Source organism: Bipolaris oryzae, assembly GCF_000523455.1.
Source record: "Bipolaris oryzae ATCC 44560 unplaced genomic scaffold scaffold_293, whole genome shotgun sequence".
NCBI classification, from domain to species: domain Eukaryota; kingdom Fungi; phylum Ascomycota; class Dothideomycetes; order Pleosporales; family Pleosporaceae; genus Bipolaris; species Bipolaris oryzae.
In genome coordinates this window covers 1-19,222 of record NW_006911569.1, presented here as the reverse complement: position 1 = coordinate 19,222, position 19,222 = coordinate 1, and the positions used below count along the sequence as shown (strand labels likewise).

The following is a 19,222-nucleotide window of genomic DNA, read 5'->3' as shown; positions in this document are numbered from 1 at the left end:
GTAATAGTAGCGATTCTAATAATTAATTTAGTATATCGCAATAGTTTATTGACTATGATAAAAAACCGTAATAACGTGTTGACGTTGACGCGCTGGCCGGAAGTGATCAGCTCGCTTGGGTGATCAGCTCGCTTGTGAACCACGTTATATATTATGCACATACGTAATCTTACCGATTGAAGCTAGTCTTTCAGCGAGCTTCATTCTGCCTGTGCAGTCCAATGATTACGTGCGTAGATTTTCTTTTTTAAACAGTGGGTCAATCTTTCGTAGATGGTACCGTTTTAATGACAAGTCGCGCACATGGGCAAGGTAGAGAGCCCGTTACTAATGCAAGTTCTAGGCTGTACCTGTCTGCATCTTCCTGGGGAATCCATGTTTTGCGCACCGAACGGACATTTCTTGAAATTAAATAATCAATCTAACAGATGAAAAATTTCAGGGTTGAATACGGTACAGCCATTTACGGCCAACGGTGCCACGAGCAAAATACCGGTTTAAGCCATGTAGACAGAAAAGCCTGCAGGTAGAGAGCGGCGAGTTGGGGCCTGAGTTGTCCATTTGCAGTAAAGGCTAGTGAATATGACCTGTCAGTTCCACTACTGCATTCACTGTGTAGTCAAAGCACATTTTGGCATGCGATGTCACCCAAATCTCGATCGACAAGTAGAATCGTGAGACCGAGTCTAGTAGATACGAAGGAACAATTAGTTTTATCTAGAAAAGTGTCAGATGCTAAACTCTTGGGTAGACTAGAGAAGTGGTGATCAGGTGAGAAGTCATGTGATCACAAGGGTATTACTGTAGTTTGATAGTCGAGAAAAGCCCGTTTAGAGTAGGGATCGCGAATGCCCGGTAGCTAAGCAATTGTGCATAAGCCACTATAAGATTGCGCCTGTAGTGGCCATCGAGACAAAGTTTGGACGATCAACATTTGGGGGTCCGCCAAGCACCAGGAAATGGCATGGCAAGGTTGGAATACTCGGGCCGGTGTGTCAAGGGTACCCCGATTTGGACCCTTCATTTCGGAAGGTATGTTGCGGGTAGGAGAGGTGTGATTGGCCAAGTCGACGTGCTTAACAGTGCAGTTATAGAAGCTCGATCTGGGATAATTCGATCCATGGCATGGAATTGTGGGCCGGACAAATTGTCCGCTTTGTACAATGGTCCGTTTTGCGTAGGTAATGGCACGTTTTGTGGTATGAGCTAATGTGAGTACAATTGCCAACGGACTTGGCAAGAAGGCAGCTACGCACTTGTAACCTGTAGGCGCTGTTATCAGGTTCCGTGCCAAGCCGTGGTCGCTTATCATGGAGAGCGTGCAGGCAGCTGAAATGATATGTACCGTGTCGCATCATGGCCAGCTGGAGGCCGTGGGCGGGTCTGTGGGGGAAACCCTTACCAAGCTTGAAACTAGTAATGGGTATAGTGTATGTGTGTGTGTGTGTGAGATGGTGCTTCAGCTGGAGTGCCTGATGTCCGTTCGGACTTTGATGTTTGGTCGGTGTGGGCAAACATCAGCACTTGTGGCCGGGTTTCCCTGCAGGAGCCAGCCGGGCATGACGTACCTCTCAGCCCTGGCGGGCGGGCGGTCTGTGTGTGTGTGTGTGTGTGTGTGTGTGTGTGTGTGTGTGTGTGTGTGTGCGTGCGTGCGTGTGTGTCTGTCTGTCGGTACAATTGGCGCGCGATGGATCGTGACGAGCAGGGCGTTAGGCGTTGGGAGGAGAAATACGGAATGAACCGGTCGCTCGGCTGGGGACGGGATTGTCGGCGGGTCCGGGGCCGAAGCTTGGTGCATGCAGCATGCAGCATGAAGCATGTACTGCGTAAGTAAGTAGCATAGCAATTGGCAGGTGGCAGATGGCAGGTGGCAGCATAGCAGCCAAGCAGTGAGGGTCGTTGGCTTATCCACGTGGTTGTGCAAGTCACCCCATGCCAAGCGCGTCGAATGCGACTCCAAGAGCCTGGCAACGCCCACGTCAAGTTTCAATAGGGCGTAGCACAACGTCGATCGCCCTGTATTAGAAAATGCACCAGTGGGTAGCCGCTTCATCTTCTGCCGCGGGCCGATGGGATAGTCCGGCCGGATGGCGCCCACTCAGGTCCGACTCCTGTCACGCTGTCTTCCGTCTACATGCTACTGCTGCCGCTGTGTACGAGTACGTACCACATCCTGCCTCGTACCTATCGACAACGGCAATTGCCATGTCACCCTTCCCACTCCATGCTGACCCCCAACGCCGCCCTGCCTCACCCGCCTCCCTCTCCATCGGATGTCGACCGGTACCTACTTACTCATGCCCATCGTCTCCAATCACACGGCCGCGCGGCGCATTACTAACATCACACCCCCGACACTACGACGCACTCCCTGGCCCTCTTTGCCGACTGTTCCAGACGTCGGACCCATCCATCGCATGGCTAGCCCTTCTGTCTCGCTGCCTCTCTCTCTATTTTCTCTTGATTCATGAAACACGTACATTGCTACAGGGGTGTCGGTACATGAGCATGTACTTACTCACTTAACTACTTACACTAGCTAGCTGCAGGGAACCCCAGCCAAAACCTATACGTCGCCATGGCTCATACCCTCAGTAGCATATCCCTTTTTTTTTGCTATACGCCCTCAAGCTGTTTCGGAAACACCGAGACCAGTCATGCTGTACGCTTTTCGTCACATTGCGTCCAATGCTGTACCCACCATGTCCATATACACAAGTCCCTCGCTGCACGCGATCCTTCAAGCAGCAGCAGTCCCAAGGCCAGCTCGCTTAACACTTACTTACGCCAAGCACCCTTCGTACTTACTCAGTATCGCTAGTGCTCCACTTGCGTTGGCTCTCTCGTCCACGGCTCTATTTTCGCCGTGTCTCGCAATCTCTTCTAAAAGTGTACACAAACGGCGGCTAGCGGAGCAAATAAGCCGACTAGTAACCTTGTACGTTAGCAACGAACAGGACCGAGACCCATCGCAAACGTCGCTACACACGTATGTCGATGCCTGCGACTAACTGCCGTCAGTTCCTGCCACCCTCCCTTGTTTCTTAGCTAACAGCTAAACGTCTTGGACACACTATAGGAGTCATCTTGGCCTCCTTGACGACCAACCTGCATTATATTGTTGAGTTGATACCATGGATCCACATCCCACTAGTCGATGAAAGCTTAAACTTGAGCTTGTATTTCATGACCCTTTTGCCCATCTGGTCAAATAGCTGCCCACGTTACCTATTTAACATACACTCCATATACTTGGATAACACACCCACACACCCACACACGACGCGATTCGAGCAACCAAATTGGTACTCTCTTTGCATTTGCATTTTTGATAAGTAACAAGGGAACAAGAAACCCCTCTACCATGGCTTCAACACCTACTACTACCACCACCACCACCCAACGTTCACGCCAACTGCCGGGTCTGGCTTGCGATGAGTGCCGCAGACGAAAGCTTCGCTGCGATAGAGTTCAGCCACAATGTGGCGTTTGTCGCGATTCTGCCACAACCTGTGTAACTACCACTACGCGCCAACCTCGTGGTCCTAAAAGAGGTCATCTTCGCGTCCTCCAGTCTCGAATAGGTAATTTTTTTGGTCATATTTTCATTACGTCATTACGCTAACATGAGATCCAATAGTGGCCCTTGAACGTCGCTTGAGTAGTGACAGAACGTCCGAGGATACCACCGACGACGATTTTACACGCCTTCCCGACGAGCTGGACACTACCTTCGCTACCCCGGACCAACAAGCATTCTCGGACCTCATCCCGCAAGATGCTCGCGACTTCTTCGAAAAAGAAGCCTCAAGCAGTGACTTGGCACACAACTTTGAAGTCGATTCTGTCTTTTCCCAGCTCAACTCGGCCATGGCACTTCCAATCACAAGACTGTCCCCAGTCGACTTTATCTCCGAGCCCATGCGCTCAGACCTGTACGTTGTGATTGCTTCCCCAGCCAAAACCCACCAGCTTTTGCTAACCTGAATGCACATTACAGAAGCCATCTCTATTTCGACCGCGTTCACAGTTTCTTTCCCATTCTCAACAAGCGACACTACTTTGTGCGAGCCCGAAGATCGCATTATGAGCAAGAGGATGAGGCCTTTCCCTGTCTGCAGCATGCCATGTGGACCCTCGCAGTCTCTACTTCGAGTCAGTTCCAGCACATCCAAGACGATTTGTACACACACACAAGCCGTATGATTGAGAACCTGGAGCAGCGATATCTCAACGCCGAGTGCATGCGATTAGAACAGGTGCAGGCGCGGGCTTTGCTTACCATCTACGAATTCATGCGTGTGGGTTATAGAAAAGCATGGATGAGTGCAGGCAAGTGCTTCCGCTTCGCTATGCTCATGAAACTCCACAATATCGACGGACGCGATGGCGTCGCATCTTTATTACTCCAGAATCTCACCTTTGTCGAAATTGAAGAGCGAAGGAGAACATTTTGGATGGCTTATACCATTGATCGAATCATTAGCCTATTGGACCGGCTACCGGTCACGTTTGATCAGCATACCGTAAGTCGATCTCCCGCTCTCACTCAAGCGAACCCTTGTTCTAACCCGAATCAAAGATTCTCACCCGGCTACCCTGCCCCGAAAAGGAATTCCAGTCCGACGAGCCTACCGTCATGGATTTTCTACCCAGCCCGCTACTGGTATCCGAATCCAAAATACCATCGACATTCACAGATTCGATTCAACTCGTCGCGATATGTGGACAGTTGTTGTCGCATCAGCAGCAAGGCGTTGTCGAGCATGCCCAAGGCTTGATCTCGCTTGGCTTCTGGGATAGGCAACAACAACTGGATGCAAGACTGGAACAAGCCATTCAAGGCATGGCTCTCGACGACCCATACGCGTTGATCTTCCAAGATCCAATGGCGTATTTTACAGTGCTGGCCGCCCAGGCATCAAGCCTCATGCTATTCAAATCTAGTCAGATAGCCCCATGGGGCACAAATGAAAGCAACGATGTCGCTGTTGAATGCGAAAAGAGAGCAATGGCGGCCGCACACCAAATGATCATGATGTCCAAGGCCTTGGTCGAGCTCAGCTACTTCAAGGTAAACATGACTCCAATTTGTCTTTCTCCTTAAATATCGAATTTCATTGCTAACTAAAACCCTAGATTCATCCGTTTACTCCAGTCCTTCTCCACTTCTGTGGAGACTTTCTCATTTCCAACCCTCACCTCGATCCCACCTTCGAAATGCGCCTAACGCTGCAAACTGTGCTACAAGCCCTGAGCCCAGTAAACGTCATTGCACAAGAATGTGTAGATAGACTAAGGATAGTTGACTAAATAGAAAATGAACATTTGATACACTACTACTCATTTTACCACTTCTAACTGGCAACCTTCTCAGGCTCCGCAGGCTGAGCGGCGGCAGAGCCAGCAGGAAGAGGCTCGTTGATCTCAGCAAAGTTTCCGAGAGTAGGATCCTCCTCGGGCCTCTTGCTGCCTGGTGGTCCCTTGAACAGAATAATGACCTCCTCAAAGTACTTGTTGGTCTTGTCAAAGTACTTCTCGGCCTCCTCCTTGCCCTCGCCAACGAGCTTGCCCTCGAGGGCAGCCTGGAAGGTCTTGAAGAGGAAAAAGTGCCTCTCGATACCGGTGCCGACATTCCAGGCCATGGTGGGCGTCTCCAAGTGCCTGATGGCGACGAAGCTGTAGAGCAAGTGCGTCATGCCCCAGTCGACGTTCTTGATTTCCTTGCCGATGAGGACCGACTCGGCCTCGCTGAAACCGCGGCGATGGCGGAGGACGAGTTGCTTTGCGCGGAAGAGGGATGCGGCCATGATGTCAAGGGCGCAGTGGAAAGTGAAATCAGCCTCGGGATCTTGAGTCCGCTGCCACTCGTCGGTGGTGCCTTCGACAATACCCATCTCTAGCGTGTATTGGGAAATCTGCTGGCACACATCCCGGATGTTCCAGCGGGGGCCGAAACGGGAGAGTTGCTGCACAGTAGCTGGTGGCGGCGGCTCATGGTGAACAGGTGCTACGGCAATCCTGCCAGTGGTGGGGTTGGGGGGAGTCTCGGGAAAGTCGTATCCGTATCCGTGAGTGCTAGTGTTGGACATGGTGGGCAGAGATAAGGTGGTTCGAGATGTTGTTTGGTTGGTAATCGGGAATAGAAGATGTAAGCGTGGGCTGGATATCGTCTTACATTTGCTTGCTCGGTAAATATATATATCTTACTTCCGATCAGTGGTGTGGTGGACACGGAGTTTCTCAACTCGGCCGGAGTTACTCGGAGGTTCGTGGTTTTACTCAACGGAGCATGTTGGATATAATCTGCGATCTGCACCGTAAAATGTGATGTGGATACTGGGGACGTGTCCAAAGTCGCATCATTTTTGAAGGCCATTCGGAATGATTTACGCATACACATCCAGCCGACTTCTTACGGACAATCAACTCTACTCGCAACGGAGTGAGGCGTGGTGCCAAGCCCCGGGCAGCTCTACACTAATTGGTGGATAGACTAGATGTTTCACTGGGGCCATACCTAAGCAAGTTAATGCTGCCAATAGGTAGATACTCCTTCTCAGTCAGCGATGTGTAATTACTACAACATTGCAAACATGCATGCATCCTGTCGCATGTTGGATGAGTTGTCCATCACTTTTCACATTCAAAAAAAAAAGACATGACACAAAATTGCATATGGTAAATGAAGCATCATCTCATGTTGAACGATCGTGTTGGTGTAGCTACGACACCCGCTGAGAACTCGAGACTTGCTAGGTGAAGCCAAAAGCCGCTGGCTCCTCATAATTCCTGTCAAAGTAATCCCCAGTTCAACTCAGTATCAAGATCACGCTGGCGCGTCAATTGGCTATATGTTGGTGATTTTCGTTTGAATGTAGAGACAACAACCTGATATTCAGCCTGATGACGGAAATTCGATAGCATGTGGCTACTCCTATCTCTAATTTGGGAGGTGGGGGAGGGGGGGTTTTTTTTTCATGAAAACTGTATTTTAAAATGGAAGAATGAAAAACACCTATGCAAATGGCCACTAAGAACGCTAGAAGCAATACATGTACACAATATGTGAAAAAGTCACACTAAAGGACCACAATCAACTTCTGGGCCGAAACACCCTTCTTGATGCGCTCCAACGCTTCCTGAATCTGATCCAACCCCTTACCAACAACCACAGGTTCAGGAGCACACTTGTATTTGCCCGCTGCCAATGCGCCAGGCAGGAAATGCTCGTATATGGCACTTCCTACCTCGTTCTCCATGACATCGTCTCCCCAAATGAATTTATAGCCGATGCCCTTGACTTTGCAGTTCACCATGGTCGAAACCTTGAACCAAAGGAAACGCGCGATGAATGACACCATGTTCATCCCTGTAGGAGGGATCTGGCTGGGCATGGGAAGAGATGCTTGTGCGATGAACTTGACTCCGGATGAAGCTGCCACAATCTTGATGCAGGCTTCCATAGATCCATCACCGATAGCAACGCTGCCAGCCAACTCTGAGCCCTTGAGTACGTCGATAATGTCTTGGACTACCGTCGCACTGTGATAGTCGAAAGCGTGGGTGGCGCCCAGGCTCTTGACGAAGTTGAAGTTCTTGGGCGATGCTGTGGTGATGACTTCGTACCCAGAAGCAGTAGCAAGCTGAATGGCGTTGGCGCCAACACTTGTTGAACCGCCCCATATCAGAACAGTCTTGCCTTTCTTTTCAGACTTGAGTGAAGGCAAGTCCAGCGCCAGGTAGGTTTTCATGTACAATGCGCATGCAGCCGTCGAGATGGCGAGTGGGAGCACACATGCATGTTCATAATCAAGGCTATCCGGTATCGCGGAGACGAGGTTTTCGCGTAGCACAACGTATTCTTGAAATGCGCCTTCGCAGGACCGATTGCTTCGTTGGTCGATGCTCACGGCATCACCGAGTACTCGGTCGCCGGGGTGGAAGCGTGTGACTTTGGATCCGACCTCGACTACTTCGCCTGCTACGTCGTGGCCGAGGATGAAGGGATATTTTATCCACGGCATCATGTTGTCGCCCATGGCTTGCTTCATGGCTTCAACAGGGTTGATGGCGATGGCTGCTGATTTGACGACTACCTCATTCGGCCCGGGTGGTGTGTAGGGTGCCTCGCCAACATGCAACGGAAACACTTGTTTGCCCGCAAGCCAAGCGGCCCTGTTGGTGGGTGTCATTTTCGAAGTCCAGAAATCTAGCGATCACGGACAGAGAGGTGGTTCCAGTAATATAGCCTGGATTGGAAACAAAATTGTATGATGGTATAACACAACAAGCTGTGTAGGGTTCGCCCACTATTTGGGCGTGTTTCGTTGCGAGACTTAACCTGACGAATGGCTCAACAGGAGAAGTCAATTAATTCAAGAACTTAATAATGGCGAGGGTAGATAAAGGTAGGAATGAAGCAGGATGGATATCGATCAGCAGATGGGATGCATCTACGCATATGTACTCCCTCATCATAGTGTCGCAAAATGGTACACTTTCAATAGTCGGCCCGAAAGGAGCGGTAGTCGCGACTGGCGCAAGACTTACCGATTTGGTCTACAAGAACAGGCCAAGCCATTGGCCCGGAGTAATCTAACCACTTATCGGACTTCCAAGATGCACCGTCCCGGTACGTAGTAGTGTGCCCGCTGACTATGGTCACCAGCTGTCCAATTGGGTCAAATGATGGACTTTTCAACATAGATTGTCGCGCTTATTTCCTACATGAAAGAAGAAACGTTTTTCAGGATTCGAGATAATCCTTGTACGACTTTACGGTTTCGATGACGGTGCTCTTCAAGGGAAGAAACTCTCGTCCAATGAGAGCCTTCGCCCTCGCCGCATCTACCTTGTACACGCCGCCCTCGGGATACCCAGCGATATGCCATTTGTCTTTCGCCGGCAGCCTTTCGCGGAGTTCTGGAAACTGTTCGTATATGATCTCTATTACATCCTTGATGCACAGTTGCTCTGAAGACGTGAGAAAGACGCGTTCGCTAATACCGTTTTCCTCTTCTATTGCCTTTACATGTGCAAGAGCAGCGTCCGTAACGTTGATCCATGTGTAAAGCCCAGTAGGGAAAATCTTACCATCAAGAAGCTTACTAAAGATTTCGTTGGAAGCATTTAGCGACTCCGGTGGATAACCTGGATACCGGACCATTGGCCCAAAGATACCAGGAGGAGTGAGGGTAGTCAATGTGAAGCGAGGCTTTTCTCGATCCATAAACTCCCAAGCAGCACGTTCGGCAAAGGTTTTGCTGGCACGGTATCCAGGAATCCAGCTCGAGTTATCGAGTGCCTCTTCCAGTGTGATTGGATTCCAATCCGCGACGGTGTACGTGTGCCCCGGCCAATCGCCCTTTGAACCATCGATCAAAGCAGCCATGGACGAAACATAAACTACGCGCTTTACGGAAGGCGCTAAGCGAACTACAGAGGAGAGCAAGCCAGTTGTTCCAATGATAGAAGGATCCAATAGTTCTGTTTGGACATCATTGCAGCTTCGCACGTTAGGACTTGCTGTGTGAATTACTGCGTCGAACACGTGGTCGCCCTGGAACACAGAGTCGAAAGAACCGTGCTTTGCGATGTCGGGCACAATGAAGAAGTCGAGCTTCTCTTTTGGTAGAGTTGGATGCAGAGCTTTGATGCGATTGACTCTTTGTTGGCTGCGAACGGTTGTAACTACGTTGTGGCTAAACCAACCGCTATCAGCATGACTTCGTGAGATATGATGAAACAAAGAGTTTACCCGCGTTCAAGGAGATGGTTGAGAACATGAGCGGCTAGAAACCCATTTCCTCCAGTAAGCAGAACATGCATTCTGCGATAGGTTGGGCTGGTATGGCGTCTCGACGAGGGTATCGGTATACGGGATGTTCGTAGTGACACACAAGTCGAAAATCAGGAGGGTAGTCTGGCATTAACTCGTTAGTTTTGTTACTTCGAATTCAGACTACAAAGATCACAATCAGTCATAGCGATACAGAAATCTCGTAGTTTGATGTTCGGCCCTTGTCAATTGATACTCCGAGGGAGTAATAGTGGGCCCGCAAGCCAAGCAAAGAGTCCTGCAATTATCGACAGAGGGCAAAACTTACTGAATTTGCCCTGAAACGACCGTTTCAAAAAGAACTCCGCGCATTCATTCGCACGGAAACGGTGTCCTGATCTCAGTTTTTTAACACACGATACGGAGTTTCTATCGGCCTTGTGTTCCGGCGGTTTGTATTATCAGCTTCTTTTCCCTTGGCACTCATTGAGTAGTAACATAAAGACCTTAAAGCTTGGTAGTAGTGGAGTGGTTCTTGTCAAATACGAGAAGCATATCAACACGCTAAGCTTTGTCTTCACTATTGCCACAGCTTCGTTCCCATTACCTCATCCAGCTATATCGTCTCCAAAAATGGCAGCTTCAGCCAAGATTCCGCTTGTTGATCTGGCGCCATACTTCGCTGAAAATGCCACCCAGGAAGCCAAAGACCAAGTCGTCAAGGAAGTTTGCGACGCCGCCAGAACCTATGGCTTCTTCAGCATTGTTGGTCACGGCATTCCCCTCAAAGACCAAGACACCACCCTAGAATGTGCCAAAAAATTCTTTGATCTCTCTGCTGAAGAGAAGAAGGCTGTCTTCATTGAGAATTGTCTGGGAATCTCAAACCGTGGCTATGAAATGTACAGAGGCCAGACTTCAGAGCCAGGCACTCTGCCTGACATGAAAGAGGTGAGACCCATCTAGGCTGTTATTGTCAACTCTCCAACTAAACTCTCGTAGGGCTTCGTTATCGGTGCAGAGATCCCCAAGGACCACCCCGATGCCGGCACTTTCTTGACCGGTCCAAACCAGTGGCCCGAGTCTCTGAAATCCGAGGATTTCGAGAAGCCGCTTATGGAGTACCGCAACAAGATGGTCAAGCTTGCCGAAAAGGTGCTTAGAATTCTCGCCTTGGGTCTCCCCAAAGAATGGAACTGCTCACCTGATGTTTTCGATGAGTTCTTCATCGACCCATCCGGAAATCTGAGGTTGCTGCACTACCCGCCTCAGCTATCCACCGATCCTAAACAGCTTGGAGGTAAGAATACATTGTGCCTTGGCTAGAAAGTAGAGCTTAACTAACAATCAAAAAGCCGGTGCTCACACAGATTTCGGTGGAATCACTTTCTTGCTTCAACAACCCGGCTCAAAAGGTCTCGAGGTCTTTTACCCCCCTACCGAAAGCTGGGTGCCAGTGCCAGTCACTCCCGACTCATACGTAGTCAACATTGGCGACCTGGTTCAGAAGTGGACAGCTGGTTACTACCGCAGCGCTTTGCACCGCGTTATCAACTTTGGCGAGAACCACCGCTATTCCGCTCCGTTCTTCTTGAACGGTAACATGAAACTGAAGATCCAGCCTCTAAACGGATCTGGGCAGGAATTTGGCGTGCGGGACCATTTCATGTGGAGGTTGAAGACTTCTCTTGGTGAAGAGAAGAGCAAATTCCTCGAAAAGGATCGAACGGTTCAAGCGGTTGCAGCATAGTGTGGTTGCTAAGTCTTATCCATTGATGTTGAGGAGAATGTGTTCAAGTTAGCTTTGGAAGTCAATCGCTTTTTCTGTAGCCATACCAATTAAGTTCGTGCATACTATACGGAGGATTAGATCTTAGCAGGACCAAAAAATGACAGTGGTGGGTAATCCACATTTTCACATGGGCTTCTAGATGAATTCGATGAAGTGGCGATGATCATACAACAGGCTGCAGAAGGTAAAATTTATGGATGTTTATTGAGGGAATAGCAAAACTCTGAGCAACAGGTGCTTGTGGATATTGGAAGCCCACTTCTTTAGCATCTACCGTTTATAGGCAACAAGCAGTCAATATTAATTATGATCTAGTTTAGCTCTTCTATCCTCGCATTCATGATATACAATTTACGTGTTGAACTCGATATCTCTCTCTATCAACCCACCACGATATCCATTTAGGCCTAGTGATTACTGTTATTTTTAACGATGTATGCCCGATTCACCACCCTAGGAACTAAAAGCGGTACAAGCTCCATGACTTATCAGCCTTTAAGATGCTTTGGGCTTAGGCCTTACATCCTTCCAGCCCATCCAGCAACTTACAATGACTCCCAAAATTGACATGCCAGTACCGAAATAGAATGTAGTTCCTATGCTCTCACTGTATGCCCTCAGTAGAGACGGTAATTGTCCTGCATTAACAAGACCCCTCATCCGTGTTACACCAGCTTCAATGATCTTCTTCGAGTCGACAGCGGGCAAATCACTCTTGAGGTTGTTCTTCAACTCATTTGTAAAGATAGTCTGGCCAATAACAGTCATGAGAGCACCGCCGATCTGTTGAGAGAAGACAAAAATAGCGAGAGCTACGGGAACTTCGGTAGGCAGAAGGGAACTCTGTAGTGCAATCATCGGCTAGAAGATGTCAGTTATAAGAGTTACTGGACAGAGGCTTTGATGAAATTACCATCGGAAGGGCGAGACCTCTTCCGGTTCCGGAGATTAGTTGATATCCCACTAGCTTTGCAATACTTGTTGAAGTCGACACCGTGGTGAACAAGCCAGATCCAATAGAGTTCAATGCCCCGCCTATAAGGATGAAAGGCAAGTAGTAACCGAATCGTTGCACTACGTATTTGTCAGCAGAGCAGCCTACAATTTAGAAAGGTATCTTACCAAGCTTTCCGCTCAGGATAGTGAACACAATTTGTGTCATAATCGTGGGAAGGAAATTGTAGCCGCTTTGGAATGGTGTATCGGCCTTGACACCCTGGAAGTATAAAGGGAGATAGTACGCTGTCACAAACACTGTGCCCGAAATGATAAAGATAGTCGCGCAGCATGACCAAACGATCCGTTTTCCCAACATTGAGAAGGGTATTAAAGCAGACATGCCCTTCCGGTAGTTCCAAAAACAGAAGATGGCGAACATGACTCCGGTTCCGCAGAAGAGGCCAATGACTTCCTGGCTGTCCCAGGCGTATCGATTTCCACCAAAGTCTAGGACGATGAAAAACATGATCGCAGCGGGTCCAAATAGTCCAAATCCGATGAGGTCGAATTCTCGCATTGGGTGCTTGAGGACTTCCTTCCAGTGGGGTTTAACAAGGATCTCGGGAACGTTCAGGTACAGGAGGGCAGCGAACACAAGAGCACCAGCGGGAAGGTTGATGTAGAAGCCTGTGTTATGTCAGTAATGAACACGATGGGGAGAGAAGCACACATACACCAGCGCCATGATACGAACTCCGTGATGGCTCCTCCAATAAGGGGCCCGCTGGCAGAACCTAGGTTTCCGACTAGTTTTGTTAGCAAATGGATTGTATGTTAGCTTGCCCAGAACTCACAGGCCATGAAAAACCCTAGCATTCCAGGCCGACGTTCAGGAGGAATCGAGGCGTGTATCATCGTGAAACCTCCGTTCATGAGTCCAGCACCCCCAAGCCCAGCAATGAATCGTCCAGCAATCAACATGGCCGATGTTTGCGCTGCACCACAGATAGCAGACCCAATATTGAAGATAGTGAAGAAACCTAGGAAAATCTTTTTCGAGTTGAACCGAGCGTACATCTTTCCGGTCAGAGGCTGGAATGAAGCACTAGCATGCGTGTTAGAAGGATACCAGGTATTAGAAGAGAAAACACGTACGCGCATAGCTGGTAAGCGGCTCCATACCAACCCACGTCAAGCAGGGAATTAAACTCGTCGGTTATATGTGGGATCGCCTGGAAATCTTGTCAGAAATATTCCATTTTCTGCCGACTCAACGGTGGACTTGCTGTAGAAAGAATCGACATGTCGAGCATCATGAGGAAATATACGAGCGTCATCGAGATTAAGAAGGCCCACCTATATAGAGGCGAGAGGTTAGCGTATTCAAATGCAAACACGGGATCATTCTGAGACCCCAAGAGCCAACTATGGTCTGTTGATGTCCCATGGACATTATCAGATCTTGGGGACCACCGTTTCTCTGTACTTACAGTCGGAATCCGGAGAGATAGGAAGGTGCCGGAGGGTCAGCAACAAGCGGTTTATCAAGCTCAGAGGTGGTTTTGCTCGCTGCAGAAGAAGGCACCTCTTTCATTGCCAATGTGAACTGGTTGGATGAGTCGTCCACCATCGCGTTGATGTCGTAATCCCATATCTTGTGCGATCGATCATGAATTTCCTGGGCAATCTTCTTGTGATTGGAGAGACACTCCGGATTTTGGAATTCGTAGACCTCACCAATGACTCGACTCGTATCCATGACCCACTGGGACCGATCATAACGGACATTGTTATAAACCTCGAGGGCAACACGGGAAGCTGTAGGACGCAAAGCCTTGGGGTATTCTGACACATGCTGCAAAAGGACGGCAAGAGCGAGGCAGTCCTCAATGCCACATCCTGCACCAGCACCGTGGTGGGGGGAAGAAGCATGCGCTGCATCGCCCGCTAGGCAAAGACGACCATTGGCATAGGAGGGTACAGGCTCTTTGCGTGTGTCAAACACTGCCCATTTGTCCAGATTTTCAGGTAGGAGAGCCATGAGATCCCGGACCACTGGGTTGAATTTTGAGAACGCTTCAGTCGCCTCGGCCTTTGTAGCTGGAACAACAAATTTATTATCTGGTGCCGACCACTCGTCAGGGTCCGTGACGAAAGCAACGACGTTCAGGATCGTGTTGTTTGCCACTGGAAACGTCAAGGCGTGAGCACCAGGACCACAGTGCATGACACGGTTGCTGGTCTTGAAGATTCCAAGAGCGGCCCTAGCCTTATCCATTGGTACAAGACTTCGAATAGCGTATTTGTGGCTATAGGAAGGAGTGCAAGCAGGGTGGTTGTCTCCAAGAATAATTTCTCTCATCTTCGAATGGATCCCATCGCAACCAATCACTGAGGCTTGTCAGTACCTGATTCGCTTACACATTTGGAAGATTTACCAATGTCGGCCGTCGCAGTCGTGCCATCTTGGAATGATAAGTGAATTCTCTCATCTTCATCATTTTCAATCACAGAGACGAGATCCTTGTCATGTTGAATGTATTCTGATGGAACCAGTTTTACCATCTCAGCCAGGTAGTCAGATCTTCGACATCCTTCAAACCCACGCTCGCCCAGATACAATTTAAGAATAGTTTCTTCGTGTTTCGGATCTTCCTTGCTGCTGTGGTAGCCATCTAGATAGTAGAAGTAGTCCTCGTCATTCTGCGCGGCAACCTTGCGGAACGCGGCGTGAAGGGCCGGGTTCAGCGCCGTCATGGCCCGTTCAGCATTTGGAGTGAAGCCGATTCCAGCCCCAACCTCGCGAAACGTATGCGCTCGCTCATATATGGTGAATTTGATATTACGCTGGAGAAGGCCAGTCGCGAGCGCAAGGCCAATAATTCCACCGCCAATGATCGCGACCTCGAAATGGCCTTCATCGGAGACCTCGACGACCTCGACCTTGGTGTTGGGTTGGACCATTTTGCGACTCTTCGTGATATCGCGAAACTGCTGCTTGGGGTTCGGCTCAGAGTTTTCAGGGATGGAAGGTGATGATGAGTGCATGAAGGGGCGCATAATAGGGTACTGTTTCTCCTGCGCGTACGTGCTGGGCACGCTTGTGCCACGGCGCCATACCACGATCAGATACTCCGGTGCCCGTGTTCAGTGCATGTTCGGGCCAACTATCCGTTGTATGATCGAAGAATCGATCGAGTGCAGATGCCGCATGTTGGGATCGGTGACAGTCGGAGGCACAGGTGTGGAGTCCGGCGGACTTCGGAGTTTCTTTATCCAACCTACGATTACAGCAGTAAGGCCGACGTATAGTCCAGAGACTTGGATCCAACACTAGAAACAATGAATGAATGGATTACCGGATTTAACTACAAATGAGGTGCCTTAACAATTGAAGACATCGCACATCAATCATCGACTTCACCAACCTTCTTTATTCTAAGCAGCAAATTCAATATGTCTGGCTTACCCCGAGGCGTCGATGTCCTTGGACAGTTTCCTCAACTCAAAACATACAACCACGGGGTCGCTCTCTTTCCCTGGCGCGAAGATCTCACCCAAGAAATAGTCATCTCTGCACTTAGAGAAGCGACTGGCAAGATTCTGGCCGCTATCCCATGGCTCACTGGGCAAGTTGTTCATACAGAAGGTGAAAACGGAACTTCAGGCACAATCCGTGTCGAACCGTGGCCAACGGATATTCCCCCTCATGGCCTCCTTAAGATCAAAGATGCAACCGATCTTTTACCATCATATGCTGAGATGTTTGCTGCAAATGCACCATTCTACATGCTGGATGGAAAGGTACTCTGCCCATATCCAGGATTTCCTGAGCGATACGATACTGCAATAATTGGGCCTGCACCACCAGCTATGATCCAAGTCACATTTGTCAAGGGCGGCTTTATCTTGACATACACGAATCAACACAACGTTGTAGATGGAACCGGTCTCTTCACAATCATCACTCTCCTCTCCGCAGCTCTTCGCGACGAACCTTTCCCAGAAGATATCATTGCCGCTGCAAACCAGGACCCGGGTGATGTGATTCGTCTCTTGGATCCATTTGAGCCTATCCTCGATCACAGCTGGCTGCTCAAGCCTGACCCAGCACCCGAGTTCGTTCCCGCACGTCCCGGTGGAAGGTGGCAGAACTTCCTCTTCCGTAAGGAAGCGCTTGCAGACCTCAAAAAGCTTGCCGAAGACCCCGTTGGATATGATCCGGATGTCCCTTTCATCTCTCCTAATGATGCTATTTGCGCCCTATTCTGGAAGTCTCTAGCCTCAGTGAGGATAAAAACTGGATTGGCTCCCTCGACAGTATCGAAATTCAATCGTGCCATCGACACACGACCGGTTCTTGGAGTTTCCCCTGGTTATCTAGGTCAGATGGTGTACATATCTCCATCCCGCCTCACATTCCAGGAGCTTGTCGACGCACCACTTTCGACTGTTGCCACTAGACTTCGCAAGGATCTCGACGATGTGAACAACGCTTTTTCTGCTCGCTCTTATGCCACCTTTGTTGACTCTGTCGATGATAAGATGCAGCTTATGTATTCCGGAGGAATGAATCTCCAGACAGATGTTGGCCATTCATCAATGATGAATGCCAAGGTCAATGGATTCGACTATGGCATTCTGGGGAAATCAGACTTCGGACGTCGTCCCCACCTGCCATTAACAGTCAACACGTTTTATATCTATCCTCAGGAAGCAAATGGTGATTATCTCATCCTTGTCTGTCTTCCAGACATGGAGTTAAAGGGACTAATGGAAGATCCTGATTGGAGTCGCTGTACTTACGTGATTGAAGAGAAATACTGAATGACGTCTCTGTAGTACAACGACACTCTCATCCTGTAGCATATCATAGTCTACGATAACTCGGAAGCCATTTATCACTTCTCGCTAAGGATTGTTATAAGAAGGTTTTTACTTTATGATTACAGCAGAATGAGTATTTAAGGCGGGACAGAAAAAACACATTCATCTTGAGGTACAGGATGATTCTCGAGATTACATAGTATAGAATCGGAGATGACCAAACATGAATTCTAGACACTTGATGTTTGACATTCTCTCCCAATAGACACTATGCTAGTAATCGGAATACTGTAATTGGAAATTAAATGAATCATAACCAGTAAATGTAGCGATCTGCAGTACGCTTCATTAAGATAGTACGATCTAGCGGCTGAGGTAACAGCCAATGTAGATGCAGCATATCTAATATGTAGAGCAGAAGCTGCGCGCCCAGTGCCCAGAAAACGCAGCCACGGTATCATATATGGGGAAGTTAATGAGAGTATAGGTAATAATGACAGGTCAGGTGGAAAGAATCGATTACAAAGCAATATCCATCTTAATACTTGAAGTGTATAAGTAGTCTCGAGGTTTAGGAATCGTTGACATGAGGTACTCTGTAGTCATAAGCTTGATATAACAAGCGAACTTCTACAAATTTAGTATAATTCGTATACTCCGTATACTTATTGTACATTATAGTATAGCTAATATAAAACTATATACTAAATTAAATTATAATATCTCCGCTACTATGGTAGTAAGTTAAATATTCGTTATAATTAGATTATTATATATAGAAGTTAGTACAGAGAGGTATTATAAAAAAAAGATATTCTTAAAAGTTATAGTTTTTAAACTAGTATAGCTAGGTATATATTAGACCTATTCCTGATTAGGCTAGCTTATTTTAAAGCTAAGAGGCTCTAGCTATATTTTAGATAAGCTGAGTATCTACTTAGTTAGCACGGCTAAGGTAAAAAATAGCTCTAAAGTAGAGCTATAAAAAAATACTAACTTTAAGTTAGATTATCTCTTTATTTAGAGTATCTTTTTTCTTTACATTGATATCTAGTATATAATAGGTCTAAAAGACTAAGATTCTAGATTTTAAAGCTATAGGGTTAAAGGTTAAAAAAGATAAAACTTATTTTAATATAAACTATTCTTTACTAATAATTTAGTATTAGTAGCTAATAATACCTAGTATACTAGCCCTTAGCTTTTATTATCTATCTATAATAGCTAGGTAGAGAAAAAATATAGTTATCTATTACTTATTATAGAATAGTCTACTACTCTTTTATAATCACTAATTGAAATATTTTAATACTCTCTTTATTAAGCCTAATATTTAAAAAACTTATCTTTCTTTAATTTAAATAGTCTTTAAATAAGCTCTAAATATTTTCTATAGAGTTTATATCTAGACTATAAGAATAGTGTAGATAAAGCTTAATTTTATATCTTTTTAATGAGCTTAAAATACCATTTATATTATTAATTTCAAAGTTATATTATAAAGATTACTAATACAAAAGGTATTAGTATCTAGTATAAGATATATTATTTAAAATATTAATAACTATTAACGTAGCTTATAAGTGAGCTAATTACCTAAGTAAGCTAATTACTATCTACTAGCGCGTTAACGTTAACATTATAACACGTTATATCTTAAAAATAGTAATATCTATTAACTTATTCTAAATTAAATCTTCAACTTACGCTTTTAAATATCTAATTATATTATATTTAAAGCTAATGATACAGATGGGTGACATGAAAAAAGAGTGTTCCTAAAAGTTCTAGTTTTTAAACTAGTATAACTAGCTGAATATTAAATCTATTTCCAATTAGGGTAGCTCATTTTAAAGGCAAGAGGTAGTAGTTTAACCTAGATA

The 19,222-nt window shown here is 47.3% G+C and overlaps 7 protein-coding genes across 7 annotated transcripts; 3 read left to right on the top strand and 4 right to left on the bottom strand.

Annotated features, from left to right (window-relative positions):
* Positions 1-3,364: 3,364 nt before the first annotated feature.
* Positions 3,365-5,313, top strand: COCMIDRAFT_109926 (uncharacterized protein; the record flags this gene model as incomplete). Its single annotated transcript, XM_007695296.1, has 5 exons — positions 3,365-3,584; positions 3,641-3,935; positions 4,001-4,526; positions 4,583-5,074; positions 5,140-5,313. 5 exons carry the CDS (start codon positions 3,365-3,367, stop codon positions 5,311-5,313), a joined length of 1,707 nt encoding a protein of 568 aa, XP_007693486.1.
* A 44-nt stretch (positions 5,314-5,357) lies between these two features.
* COCMIDRAFT_30981 (uncharacterized protein) lies at positions 5,358-6,092 on the bottom strand (the record flags this gene model as incomplete). Its single annotated transcript, XM_007695295.1, has 1 exon — positions 5,358-6,092. One exon carries the CDS (start codon positions 6,090-6,092, stop codon positions 5,358-5,360), a length of 735 nt encoding a protein of 244 aa, XP_007693485.1.
* A 990-nt stretch (positions 6,093-7,082) lies between these two features.
* On the bottom strand, positions 7,083-8,195 carry COCMIDRAFT_109927 (uncharacterized protein; the record flags this gene model as incomplete). The annotated part of the gene is made up of 1 exon (XM_007695294.1): positions 7,083-8,195. The coding sequence occupies one exon, from the start codon at positions 8,193-8,195 to the stop codon at positions 7,083-7,085; it is 1,113 nt and encodes a 370-aa protein (XP_007693484.1).
* Positions 8,196-8,749: 554 nt separating this feature from the next.
* COCMIDRAFT_41596 (uncharacterized protein) lies at positions 8,750-9,831 on the bottom strand (the record flags this gene model as incomplete). Its single annotated transcript, XM_007695293.1, has 2 exons — positions 8,750-9,704; positions 9,761-9,831. 2 exons carry the CDS (start codon positions 9,829-9,831, stop codon positions 8,750-8,752), a joined length of 1,026 nt encoding a protein of 341 aa, XP_007693483.1.
* Positions 9,832-10,414: 583 nt separating this feature from the next.
* COCMIDRAFT_10034 (uncharacterized protein) lies at positions 10,415-11,531 on the top strand (the record flags this gene model as incomplete). The annotated part of the gene is made up of 3 exons (XM_007695292.1): positions 10,415-10,732; positions 10,784-11,081; positions 11,137-11,531. The coding sequence occupies 3 exons, from the start codon at positions 10,415-10,417 to the stop codon at positions 11,529-11,531; spliced, it is 1,011 nt and encodes a 336-aa protein (XP_007693482.1).
* A 537-nt stretch (positions 11,532-12,068) lies between these two features.
* COCMIDRAFT_41594 (uncharacterized protein) lies at positions 12,069-15,476 on the bottom strand (the record flags this gene model as incomplete). The annotated part of the gene is made up of 9 exons (XM_007695291.1): positions 12,069-12,434; positions 12,487-12,647; positions 12,696-13,199; positions 13,247-13,318; positions 13,367-13,617; positions 13,668-13,744; positions 13,799-13,868; positions 14,003-14,903; positions 14,951-15,476. 9 exons carry the CDS (start codon positions 15,474-15,476, stop codon positions 12,069-12,071), a joined length of 2,928 nt encoding a protein of 975 aa, XP_007693481.1.
* Positions 15,477-15,968: 492 nt separating this feature from the next.
* On the top strand, positions 15,969-17,339 carry COCMIDRAFT_10032 (uncharacterized protein; the record flags this gene model as incomplete). Its single annotated transcript, XM_007695290.1, has 1 exon — positions 15,969-17,339. One exon carries the CDS (start codon positions 15,969-15,971, stop codon positions 17,337-17,339), a length of 1,371 nt encoding a protein of 456 aa, XP_007693480.1.
* Between the last annotated feature and the right edge of the window lie 1,883 nt (positions 17,340-19,222).